This window comes from Eleutherodactylus coqui, chromosome 13, assembly GCF_035609145.1.
Source record: "Eleutherodactylus coqui strain aEleCoq1 chromosome 13, aEleCoq1.hap1, whole genome shotgun sequence".
Taxonomy (NCBI): domain Eukaryota; kingdom Metazoa; phylum Chordata; class Amphibia; order Anura; family Eleutherodactylidae; genus Eleutherodactylus; species Eleutherodactylus coqui.
This window is the reverse complement of record NC_089849.1, coordinates 71,314,338-71,327,459: the sequence shown is the minus strand read 5'-3', so window position 1 is coordinate 71,327,459 and position 13,122 is coordinate 71,314,338. Positions and strand designations below refer to the sequence as shown.

General features: G+C 45.4%; 1 protein-coding gene across 1 annotated transcript; it reads left to right on the top strand.

The window, feature by feature from the left end:
- The first annotated feature begins 1,441 nt into the window (after window positions 1-1,441).
- NHERF1 (NHERF family PDZ scaffold protein 1) lies at window positions 1,442-12,310 on the top strand. Its single transcript, XM_066588194.1, has 7 exons — window positions 1,442-1,780; window positions 3,233-3,268; window positions 5,329-5,490; window positions 7,562-7,715; window positions 9,743-9,783; window positions 9,877-9,984; window positions 11,432-12,310. Exons 1-7 carry the CDS (start codon window positions 1,499-1,501, stop codon window positions 11,603-11,605), a joined length of 957 nt encoding a protein of 318 aa, XP_066444291.1. The 5' UTR covers window positions 1,442-1,498; the 3' UTR covers window positions 11,606-12,310.
- Window positions 12,311-13,122: the final 812 nt, after the last annotated feature.

The following is a 13,122-nucleotide window of genomic DNA, read 5'->3' as shown; positions in this document are numbered from 1 at the left end:
GTTGCACAAAAAGGTTTTTTTAGTTATTCTGCTTTTTACATTTTTTATGTCCCTGTAAGGGACTTTAATCCCTGAAGGACGCAGCCTTTTTTTTCGATTCTTGTATTTTTCTCCCAATTTATACCAGGACATGAACATGGGCACTGCAGGGCACGTTTATAATGTAGACATTTTCTGGCACTATTACTTGGGCACGGCACCGTTATAATGCAGACATTTTCGGGCACGATTACTTGGGCACGGCACGGTTATAATGTAGATATTTTCGGGCACGATTACTTGGGCATGGCACGGTTATAATGTAGACATTTTCTGTCACGATTACTTGGGCACGGCACGGTTATAATGTAGACATTTTCGGGCACTATTATTTGGGCACGGCACCGTTATAATGTAGACATTTTCGGGCACTATTATTTGGGCACGGCACGGTTATAATGTAGACATTTTCGGGCACTATTACTTGGGCACGGCACCGTTATAATGTAGACATTTTCTGTCACAATTACTTGGGCACGGCACGGTTATAATGCAGACATTTTCGGGCACTATTACTTGGGCACGGCACTGTTATAATGTAGACATTTTCGGGCACTATTACTTGGGCACAGCACCGTTATAATGTAGACATTTTCTGACATGATTACTCGGGCACGGCACCGTTATAATGTAGACATTTTCTGGCACCATTACTTGGGCACGGCACCGTTATAATGTAGACATTTTCTGGCACCATTACTTGGGCACGGCACTGTTATAATGTAGACATTTTCGGGCACTATTACTTGGGCACGGCACGGTTATAATGTAGACATTTTCTGGCACCATTACTTGGGCACGGCACTGTTATAATGTAGACATTTTCTGGCACGATTACTTGGGCACGGCACGGTTATAATGTAGACATTTTCTGGCACTATTACTTGGGCACGGCACGCTTATAATGTAGACATTTTCTGTCACGATTACTTGGGCACGGCACGCTTATATTGTAGACATTTTCTGTCACGATTACTTGGGCACGGCACGCTTATAATGTAGACATTTTCTGTCACTGTTACTTGGGTGCTATCTGGCATCTTTATTTGGGCACCACCCAGCAGTATTATTTGTGCCAGGTTATTCCCCCACATTCCTGCGCACTAGACAGGTGGCACTGGCAGCTGACAGTTCTGAGGTACGGCAGGTGAGCGCAGTGACAGGGCGGCTCACAGCCCCGCGCGCTCCTCAGCCGGTCACGTGCTCCTGTGTAATCCGCGGGTCATGTGAGTGATTTGCTGCGATTAAACAAGGAGTGGGTGCGGCTCACACGTTCCCTCATTTGCATGATCGCTTTGCTCTCCACTTTCTTGTCCAATGAGAGGCCGCCGTTTTATTCAGGACGCTCGCTGATTGGTGCTTCTCGCTGTCAGTCTCCGCAGTCGTCCCGCTGCTGTTATAAGTGACATTTTTCTGAGAGTCGCAGGACAGTCGAAGGAAAGGTAACGGGAGGAGGAGGATGGCCCGGGAACGGACGTGCGTGCTGGAGAAGGGCTCCACGGGCTACGGCTTCCACCTGCACAGTGAGAAGAACCGGCAGGGACAGTTCGTGAGGCTTGTGGAGCCTGGCTCGCCGGCGGAGAAGTCAGGACTCCGGGCGGGGGACCGGCTTATTCGTGTGGGCGGAGAGGATGTGCGGGAGCTCGGGCACCAGCAGGTTGTCAGCAAGATCCGGGCAGCCGCTGAGAAGCTCACCCTGGAGGTGGAGGGGCCGGAGGAGAAGAGCGAGGAGCCGCCGCAGGTAGACGCGGTGCTGCGGGGCGGTGACGTCATCGGCTGACACTAGCGCGCGCCTGCCTGCAACTTTGTTTCTTTCCCTGTAAAGTCTGTCAAAGTTGTCAGATCGGAAGTTACAGCCACCTGCTGCAAACTCTAATGGCAACTATATTGCAGCCCTAATGGGGGTCCTTGTGCAACCCCTTAAAATTTTTTTTTTCTTCTTACACCAGCTTATGATGCTGTAAAATAACTATACTTTCCTACGCTGGCATTTCCTACCTTCTCAGCCCCTCTAGCAATGACGTTAACTACTGGCCACATTGGTGACCTTTATGGACTCTACTCGTCATGTGATCACTGGAGTACTTTCTCCTGGCGTTGTGCGGAAATCTGGCTGAACCGTTACATTGTATCAGGCGTTGGGTGACAACGGCCCGCAGTCGCCATGATCTGCCGGCACTGAGGTTTACCAGGTTGCCTGTATGGGGCTTTCCCTTCTGTAGAAGGGTGCCCTCCTCGCCATCTTCAGAGCTGCAAGTAGGCACTGATGTATGGTGACCAGTATACTGAAACCAGGATCGGGTGTATTTACCCTGGTGTTTTCCTGTTTGATGTGTGTGAAAAAGATCCATTATTCTAAGTGTTTGCATGAGCAATGTTTGGCTTGTGCAAGAACGAAAAATCACATGTCCTATTTTTTAGGCAATTTTTGTTTTCCTATGGGAGCTAAAAAAAAAAATTGCGCTTAACATTTTTGTGCAATGCATTTTACTATTAACTACAAAAAAAACATAAAAATCACATGTGCAGGGATGCACTTTTCTTGCAAAACTCTGTAATCGCAGGTCTAAGTGATATCTGTCGGAGTTTCTCAGATTCGTACATTGCGCTCTCCCGTGTAAACACAGCCTTAGTATATTTCATGTAGCAGGCTTGTATTGGATAGAAGTAAAATTTAAATTTATTTACTTTTTTTTTAAAGTTCACGTCACTTTTTGCACTAATGGGCCGCAGGGCTATCTTGTGGGTGCTGCTTGCTGTGATTAGGCTGCCTCAGGTCGGGGTCACACGTGCATATATGAGTTGCGTAGAACGTGCCTATTATATTGACCTCTCCCCTCCTCCACACCTCACACGTGGGTATATTCGTTGCATATAATAAGCACGTTCAAAAAAAACAAAAAAAAAGCATTGCGTGTGTTAGAGCCCTATAGTTCTCTATGGCTGTGTAAGAAAACTCGGCACACACTTAATTACAGTGCGTATGTGGGGTGTTTATGCAATGTTGCTAGGAGACCATGGGGGGGCAGAAAGCGGGTACATGCAGAGTACGTGATGTACGCTGGCAAAAAATGCTGCAATGCGCCGTTCCACGCCCTGATAAAATGCGGTTTGTGAGCTGCCTCATCCCCACTGTAATATCTAGCGCTCCTGAATTGTTCTGTTAGTTTTAACAGCTGGTTTCTCTTTACAGGATGCTAAGGAGCCGACGGCGGCTGATACCGAGACGGTGAGTAGATTAACATTCTAGAATTATTTTTTTTTGTGTGTCTTCTGCCGCTAACGACTCAGCAGGTCCAGACTCTAGGCCTGCCAGTCATGTCCAAGGGGCTTCACTAGACCAATAATTTGGTGTTCTGAGTGCCCATTTGACATGTAGGCCAGGAATCCTCCAGGATATGTCGGACGTCAAATGTATCTAGACCATTATAGTGCCTGGCCTCCGGTGGGGAGATATGTCCATATACCTGTATGGCATAAGGTCAGCTGTGGTGTTCCACACAGAGGCCTCTCGCAAACAAATCTCTAACGAGCAGTACATGTAGTTCCCATAGGCTCCCATGTGGGAAGAAACCAGAACCTAGGTCTAGTCAGTTCAGGCTGTCAGTAACTTAAAGGGGTTGTCCAGGACTTTAAATAATGAAGACCTATACTTGGTGTAGATCAACAATAGTTGTTTTGCAGTATTCCGCTGTCGGTGAACGCAGTGCCGGAAGCGGCTAGCGCTGTCTGCAGTGCAGCAGCCTGGAGGTGGTACTGCAGGTACAGCTCCTACAGCAGTACTATGTTTCCAGCACTAATGGCACATCCGGTGAACAGCTTATTGCCGGGAACCGCAAGCAGCAGACTCAAACCTCAGCATAGGTTACCAGTAGTTTAGTCCTGGAAACCTCATTTAAGGGCTCCTGCATACAGCAGGATTCCAAATGCGGAATCCTGGAGTGGAATCGGGCTCTGCCAGCAGCGGCGTCCACACTTGCCTGCTTACTTTCGTCTTCATCTGTACTGCGGATGGTCCGCACAGCGAGCCATCAGGCATGTGCAGTACAGAACTTCTTTTCTTGAGCTCCTGCTTTTCCCATGTCATCGCTAGACTATGATGTGGAAACTGTGACCTTTCTGCAATGTGACTGTAGAAGGGCTGCGGATCGGACAGCTTCCATTGACTTCAATGAAATCCGTCCACACGGAATCTGCAAAAAGAGTTGTTTTTTTTTTATTATTCCTTCTCTTAAGTGTGAAGGAAGAATCGATTTCCCGTGGCATGCTGTGGGCACTGTTTGCTCCAGATCTGCAAAGCCCTAACCAAGTAGTTGGCCTATGATGCACCTTGTATAGTGTGCCCTCTGTAGGTGATAATGGGTACAATGCAGGAAATGCTAGGCTCTAGCTGAGTACTGGCACAACCTGCTGTGTTGCTGGACTTGCACTTGCCCCTTTTACTATGCATTATAACACTCATTCACTCTCTAAAGACCGCATGTCTTTACATTAAAACATGAGCTTCACTTGTAAAAGCCACAATTTGACCACTGAATTGCTGGGCTGCAGGGATCTGCCGCAAAATATTTGCAGTTTGACTGCAAATAAAATTTGCATAAATAGTGGTGAACCGTAATAAAGACACAGTAAACTTGGCAGATGGGAACGGAGGCGGAGGGTTACCCTGCAGCTACTTCCTCACTGATAAATGTTGGGCAGATGCATTCCAGTAAATGGGCGGATGACTCCCTCTTATTGTATGTTCTATAGAGGCGTTCTAATATAACTTCTGACTGTTTCTCTTCTTCATCTGTCTCTTTAGTGCTTTGCTTTGTGCATATTCTGCAGCCTCATTCTCTCCAGCTCGTCTCTGTGGCCTCAGCACTTCCTCTTGCTTAACTGCCAAGTAACTAAAAAGTTCAGTTGTTCTCTTGCGTCCTATTTGTATGCAGTGCAAGTTGGAGGCAAAAGAGCTGTTTGTTTTTGTTTATGAAGCCTCAGATTTCAATACGGTCACATCTACGTGTGCATCTGTTTATGCTTCTGCATTGCCCAATAGGTTGGGTCTAAAGTGCCAGAAGAGAATGGCCTAGTGTGGCATGTCTAGGCAGGCAGGGAAGGGTATAGATGACATAAAATGACCCATTAGATGGAAGGGATCCAAGTACAAGGCTGAGGGTGTGCCCTCAATGGGACATTTCTTTCTATCCTAATCTTATTTGCTTGGGTGGTGCTTATGAATTTCAGGTGACAACCTTGATAAATAAACGTTAATGGGGACAGTGAATGCAATTTTTTTCTCTGCAGAGTGAAGGACGTCCCCGGCTGTGTACCATGAAAAAGAGCTCCGGTGGGTACGGATTTAATCTGCATAGTGACAGGAATCACCCGGGACAGTATGTCCGAGCGGTCGATCCAGACTCCCCTGCTGAACACGCCGGGCTTCTCCCGAAAGATCGTATATTGGAGGTATGGACACCTTCTAGGGTATGACTAGGCAACTGTTCTTAAAGTGTTAGTTTCTGAGTATTACTGTAATTGGAGAATTGCAGAAGACTTGGTTAATTAAGGGGCGAATAGATGGGTTGATTTAGGACTGGCAATAGGAACATGCCTAAAGTTTGAAGAAACATGGGGAATTAACCCTTTCCAATCCACTGTCTGATGTCTAAAGACATTCTGATTGAAGGCTGTACAGCTCCAATGTCAGACGTCGTCCGGCAGGGTATTCTTACTGTAGATTACTGACCGCTCTGTTGTCGGGGGGGCCTCTCTGGCATGTCACATACTGCAGTACTGGCTCTAGCCAGCAAATGGCGCCATTGTATAATGGCAGAAAGGGAAAGCCGCCTAGGAAACGCAATCTAAAATTGGATTGCAAAGGCTTAATGTCTAACGTCAGTAACCATATACATCTAAGTAAAATCAGGGTATTACATAATGGGTATACTAGAAGTAACACTATGAAGCAATGGCTATGATTAACTTTTACCTACTTGTGCATAGAATGACGTTTTCGCAGTTGGGGGAGGTCATATATGTGACTTGTGATGTAGAGATCTACCCGTCGGGCATGGCACTGTGTGAATTCAGTGCTGCACTATGTACAACCATTTTAGGATTACAGTTTAGATGTAATACGGGCCGCAGCTATTGCTATTAAGGCCCATTTACATGGAGCGATCGTTTGAGAAATTATCGTTGCGTCTAAACGTGTAGCCATCGTGCACTGGAAAGGAGGGTGCAGAAGTAATCCGGGCCCTGGTTCCCAGGCTCCACATCAATATCCCAGAAGAAAAGAACCACAGCACTCTAATCCTAGTCCAAACAATCGTGTTTATTCATCCAAGACCTATACACATACAGCACTACTTCAGGCTTGACATGCACCTGTATATGGTTGACATGTGGTGTGTGTTGCAATGAATAAACATTGTATTCTTTGGACTATAACCGGAGCGTTATCAGCATTCAGGGCTGGGTTAGACAGCAGTGTTCTTCACTAGGACTAGAAGATTGATTCCTTCATTCTGGACTCCCTCAGTGTCCTGTTTTATTTACAGCACTTTCAGGAGCCAATACAGAATGGGACAAGATGCGCACAACAGATCAGATCCTGTTCCTGTGTATTCCATGTCATCCGTTCTGTTTTTGTCTGTCATCGATAAATGATTAAGTAATAAAATCTGTTCAGGCTCTTTAATAAACTTTATATCAGTTACAGAGCCAAAAAAAGCAAGTTCTATCCCAGGCAGTTAGCAGTTAAGTTTGTTCAGTTTGGAATATGTACTGCCATATATACCCTATATGGGAACTGCATTAGAACAAGTCCTATATTCCAGATCCTTATCTTTTGGACTGAGCAGACAGTGTCTCTTGCTCTGGAGGACCTCTCCTCTCCTGTCCTGCATTACAGACAGTCCATTGCTAAGAATAGGCACTGTGTAATGCTTAAATTCTCCAGTGGTGGCGCTGCAGGGAAATTGACCACTTAGGCCGCCTGCAGATGGCCGGGTCAGATCCGGCTGTGAGAATTCTTACAGCGGGATCCGACCTGAGCGTCTGCAGAGAGCAGCGCGGGCACTCGCCTTACCCGCGGCCCCGGCAGGGCCGGCGGCCGGGGAGTGACGTTTCTGGAGCATGCCGCGCGAGATTTCGCGCAGCCAAATCGCGGCCGTCTGCATAGGATTGCGTTTCTTAACGCAATCCTATGGCAGCTTCCAGGGGTGGAATTTCCGCTCGTGTGCTGGCGCCCTTAGGTTGCATCCGCACAGGCTACAAAATCTTGCTACAAAGCATCACTCATATGAAAGACCATTGGCTTCCCATTGTAGTGAGATCTTGTAGCCCTTGTGGATGCAGCCTTACTGCCAGGTTTCCTACAGATGATTGCATGGGGACCCTTCTAACAAGTGGGCATCATTCTAGCAGATATACCCCACTTATGACCCTGTAAGAAGTTGCCATGATGGTGGTGCTTTTCTGTTTCCTACAGATAAAACGGCGGATGGTATTAATGATGCTTTATATTGTTTTTCAGGTAAATGGGGAAAGCATGCTGGGAAAACAACACGCCGATGTAGTGAACGCCATCAAAGTGGGAGGTGATGAAACGTCATTGCTTGTGGTGGATCCAGAGACGGATAAATACTTCCAAGAATGTCATGTGACCCCTGGCCGGGAACACTTGACAGGTGAGTGAGATGGGATTGTGAGGGATTGGTGCTCCTTCCCTCCCATCACTACAATCTGCTTAACCAGATTACAAGGAATGAATCTGAGCTAACTGTTCTGTGACACGTGGGGGCTGTATGAAGGAGGCGAGCAATTTGCTCATCTAGCACTTTGCTGTGAGCTTTTTGATCGGAGCCCTTCCTGACTTTTAAGCCTCCGACATACTTGCTACAATACAGGCTTTTTCAATTGTTTGGGGAAGGATTTATTTTTACTTCTTATTGCTTTTCTCCCTCCTGGGTTGCTATGGGGACCTTCACAATAATCTCCTACTTGTTAATGCTGTTCATGGTACAAAGCTGCCACCTTGTAATCAAAATCCTGATGGCTAATGACTGTGGCTGTACAAGCATGCTGATTTTATATCCCATTTATTTCACAGCACTGTATGGAGATTGCTAGCATTCACATCAGTCCTCATTCTCAGTGGGGCTGACCATTTAAATTCCTGATTTCACTTGCATATACACTTGGCTCCACTTCATAGGAAAGCAATTAACCTCTTAAGGACCAAGTGTTAGAAATTTTGCTGCACTTGGTCTTCGGCTTTAATCCTGCCCAATAGCAGAAATACGGCACAGGATTAAAGCCTCTGCTGCTGTAATCAAGCAGGAGCAGGTCAGGTTGTCAGCTGTTAGTCACAGCGGTGAACCTGGGGGAGAAGGAAGAAGCTGTTTTTAACCACTTCTGTGCTGTCCTTTCTTGGGTACATGGTGCTCCATTGAGTACTAAGAAGTCTTTCTTCCATTACATGACCTGGTAGTCATGTGACCGCCAGAATTCCCTGGCACAGCAGAGCTGCAGGGTCCAATTGTCACTACAGGGGTATGTTTTAGGGCTTTTTTTGCAATGAGGGGAGGTGGGACAGGGGAGCTAATTCCTGGAACTTGGCCCCGGCCCCATCCCACCTGCTCTCACTGCAAATAGTGCAGAGGGGCGGAGAGGAGGCAGAGAGGGGACGGGAGCTCAGAGCACTGCTCCCAGCTCTTCCAGACTCCTCCCCCTGCAGAGACGCCATATATCGGCCGGTGTGAATACACGGCCGATATACGGTCGTCTGAATAAGCCCTTACACTGTAACTGGGGCTCCTATGGAAGCTACAGTGGAAATGTGTGTAACAAAAAAAAAAATAAGCCCATGTGAATGTCCCCTAGAGGTCTTCTATGACATCATGGGGGTTATAGATGGTTAAAAAAAAGTTACAAAAATGAGAGAAAATTGTAGAATAAAATAGACTGACCCAATGCCAACCAAAACTATTGCTGTATGTGCCTCGTAAGCCAAAACCATACATATTGTATATCAGAACTTCTGACGCAAAATGAGGCACCCTTTCTATATTTTAGCGTAAATATACTAATTTAAAATAAAAATATAACTGTAAAAAAAAAATTTTTTATAGCCTTTTTATCCCCAATAAAACTAAGAGGAAAGTCAATGCAAAATCTTAAAACAAAAAATGGCCCTGCGTGTGACGGAAGGGGGGGGGGAACACAGCAAAAAATTTTGGCAGCTAAAGGACAAAAATAGGGCAGCAAAACCACCACATGGGTAAAATCCCTACAAAGTGTCTGGTCCTTAAGGGGTTAATCTAATGGGTTGAAGACCTATGGTTCAGAGCAGGCCAAGACCAGAAAACAAATAGTGGCAGCCAATGGCTGCATAGTTTTACCGCAAAATCATTTGGCCATCTGCTGCCACTGGCGGGAGTGGTTTGGCCGCATGTAGCCACCCTGATCATGTGGCCTTAGGCTAATGTATCCGGGATAAACCCACAAACACCGTGCAGATGCTGGCCTTGCTAAATCGGTCACTTGCTTATATTAGTAATAATCTCATGATTACATTAATGTAATCTTTTATATAGTATGGTTATAAATGGGAGTAAGACTCTGCACTACAACCTCATTCTGTTGTAGGTGATACAAAGAAAAAATACTTAACTTGGTAAGTTGTAGGATTAATATCATTATTTGTGTTTTTAAGGTCCTTTGCCACAAAAAGTTGCCAATGGAGGCATTGAAAAGGTAATTCTGTGTAACATATTGCCTCAATGTTATTTCATATTTTTACTTTTTCCTTCTGTGGTGATTACCTTTCTGTATTGTCTTGTGTTGCAGGAGGAGAAGGCAGATGCACACTTGGAGAACGATGATTCTAGAGACTCCCCTGTGTCTTCTCCGGAGCCTGAACCAGCAGATCTGTCGCCCACACAGGAGAGCCGAATGGTAACTTTAGTGAAGAGAATTCTAAGATATGAAGTCACTGCTGAGGCACAATGCACACTGTTTGAGGCTTCATGCTAAACTTGTAGCCAGGCATGTGATTCTATATATGCCTGTTCAAAACAGCAAACTTAAAGAATAGAGTAGTTTCCCCTACAGGATTGTGGAGTATAGTGGCCAAATGTATACCCCAAGGGCTGCCTTTTTAGAAACTGGTTATTTAAGGTATATTGGCTCTGGTCTGCAAAATGGGAAATCATGGTTTCTGCAGTGAGGTTTGGGGTGCTAACTACAAGTGGCTTGAAGGAATGAAATGCCACTACTTATTGGTGCCTGTAAAGTTACCTCTACGAGGGATAACTGTTGGCACAAAAGCACTCTTGAGCTAGCCGTTCGGAGCGTGTAGGTGAATTCTCAATCTTCTGGACACTCACCGTTATACGGGCAGTAGTTGATAGATTAAGGCCTCTTTCTCACGGGCAACATTGCCACAAAAAATCATGGTGATATCGCAACTGTTTCCATGACTTTTGTGTGATATTGCTATTTTCTTGCTGTGATGTTGCAATTTTAAGGTAGGTCTTTTCTCTGAAAATAAAACACACCCTAACCTAATGTATCGGGAGTTATATACATTATCTAACAAATGCGGTCTTTGTCCTCCTGCTCATGTCTGGCACTTCAGCACACATGCTGGCAGTCCTCTTGCTGATACAAGCTTGTTTCATAAATCCCACCTCCAGGAAGCGAGGGCTCTGATTTGGCTAAGCTGTGGTGCTCAAGAGCCAATTGGTGCAGTGGTCAATGAACCAATAAGATTAGCTCTCGAGCAATGCGGCACTCCATGAACCAATCAGATCCTTTGCTTCCTGGAGGTGGGCTTTATGAACCCTATAAGCAGGAAGCAAGCATATGTTGGCAAGAGGTCTATCAGGAGGACCGGGACTGCCTCTGTTAGTGTGTGTGGGTTTTTATAACTTGGGCTCTACTTGCCCTAACCTTATAGACCTGCCTATGATGGTAGTTAAAATGTTTGTAAAGGATTATAGAAACATGGCTATTTTCTTTAAGAAAAAAAACTGCACCACATGCCTATGGGCTGTATCTGGTACTGAAGCATGGCTCTGCTGAAGTGTATAGGGCTGAGTTGCAATATCACCTGTAGGCAGGTGTGTTTTTATATACACTATAGCATTACCAGTGAATGGAGAAGACTGTGTTCAGCCTTTAGTTGACATTTGAACAGCTGTATCTTGCTGCGCCCTGTACAGACTGTGTATTGCAAACAGCTCAGTCTCATGTCTTTATCCCTCTTACATTGTTCTCTTTTAACCTTGATGGCTTTGTTACTTCACTATATAACAAGGTCACTTTTTTTCTACTTTTGTTTAATATAAACAACACCTGTGAATCTGAAATTAATAAGATGTCACTTTTTTTTCCCCGGTAGAACATTCCAGAATCTGTTCCAGCAACCAACACTGAGCCTGAGCCTGCAGCGGTAGCCCTTGATCTTAGCATGTCGCTGGCTGTAGCCAAGGAGCGAGCCCACCAAAAGCGTTCCCAAAAGAAAGCGCCAACCATGGACTGGAACAAACGAAAAGAAGTGTTTAGCAGCCTGTGAGACAAAGTTAACCCCATCTACACCCAGCAAAATTCCTGTAAAAAGTCAGCAGTCTTTCCAGACGTTCTCTACATCCCATTCCTGTTATCTGCAGAGATGGGTTATTACCTCTGTTTGGGGTCGGCCAGTGAAGGAAGATTCCTGTTAGCATGTGAATCCAACCATATTTATATGGAGTTCAATATAGTGTTGGTGTGTAAGAGGGCTTAATAGCAGTACCGCTGCTCCATCACAGGCTACAGGCTGATGTGGTGGTTTTTGATTGGCTGGAGCAATATGTCAGCCATTGAGATCACTGATCGCAGTGGCTGAATGCTCGCTGTGTTTACACAAGGCACTGATGGGCAGTCATTGGCTCCTAATGCCTACAAATCTTGAAGTGGGATTCCGTATAAACTCCAGAGACATGGAGCTATTCAGCTCGATGACCCCCAATAGTCGCAGCACTGCTTCAGTGTCTCTGTAGGCATCAGAGGGCTTGTCGGAACAAGCCTTTCGTTTTGTGGCTGGAGCAAGATTTCCTTTTCTGTATTAAGAGGTCCACGAGCTGCTGTTTTCTGTTAGAAACTTCAATTTCAGAGACTCTTTAAGGTCCTGCTGAATTTCCAATTTTTCACTGATTTTTGTCTTAAAGTTTTTGTAATGGTCTGAAACTCTGTAACCAGATATTTTGCTATGTAGCTGAATAGATACATTTACTTTTAACAGCTGTGCTGGATTATTGAGTTTAGTGTGAAAAATGGATATAAAAAGAAATTCCCATTAATACACCTTTTAGAACACAAATGTCATAATATTAAGGCAAATGTAGTAACTTGGATTTGTAATTATTAAAGGGAACCTGTCAGAACCCTAAAATATTGGCAGAAACACTGACGTGGCTGTGACTAGCCAATGGGATCTGTGGAGGGGGAAGGGGGGAGATCAGCATGACTAGCTCTACTAAACTTCTGCCCCCTCCCCTTGCTGGCAGCCGCCAAGGGGTGGTGAGGGAGGCTAGCAGAGCTGAACTCTCTCCCCTTCACCAGCCGATGGTATTTTGTCCATGAACTGTTGGTTGAAGACCAGCTGCTATGTTCTCTATACACAGTGCACATAGAGAAGATAATGGTCCTCTAGCGCTCTGTAGCACACCTTCAGAAGCAGCTGTGAATCCAGCAGTGAGCTGACAGAACACTGGAAGCAGTAACATGTCTCTTCATTTTGTCTCATTCTGAAGTTGCTTCCTCACCCCTCCATAGTCTTCTGTTGGCAGCATGTAACCTGCTCCCTCAGTGAGCTGATAATCCATCTCGCAATACATTAAGTTAATAATCGGTGTAAGAAGTAAGCCGAAGAGAATATATCAATTACCTGAGCCGTACTAACATCCCATTGAAAATAAAAATGCATTTTTGCATCCCCCAGTAATCTGTATGACAGTACCAGCGGAGACTGCCTCTTTCTGACAGGATGTGGAAAACTACTTTTAAAGCTCCCTCTCATCTGGAGGTCTTTTTTGTTTTTTCCACTGTCCT

Coding starts and splice junctions, on each gene's coding strand:
- NHERF1 (XM_066588194.1), top strand. CDS start 1,499: ATGGCCCGGGAACGGACGTGCGTGCTGGAGAAGGGCTCCACGGGCTAC. Junction 1,781..3,232: donor AGAGCGAGGAGCCGCCGCAG/GTAGACGCGGTG, acceptor TTCTCTTTACAG/GATGCTAAGGAGCCGACGGC. Junction 3,269..5,328: donor CGGCGGCTGATACCGAGACG/GTGAGTAGATTA, acceptor TTTTCTCTGCAG/AGTGAAGGACGTCCCCGGCT.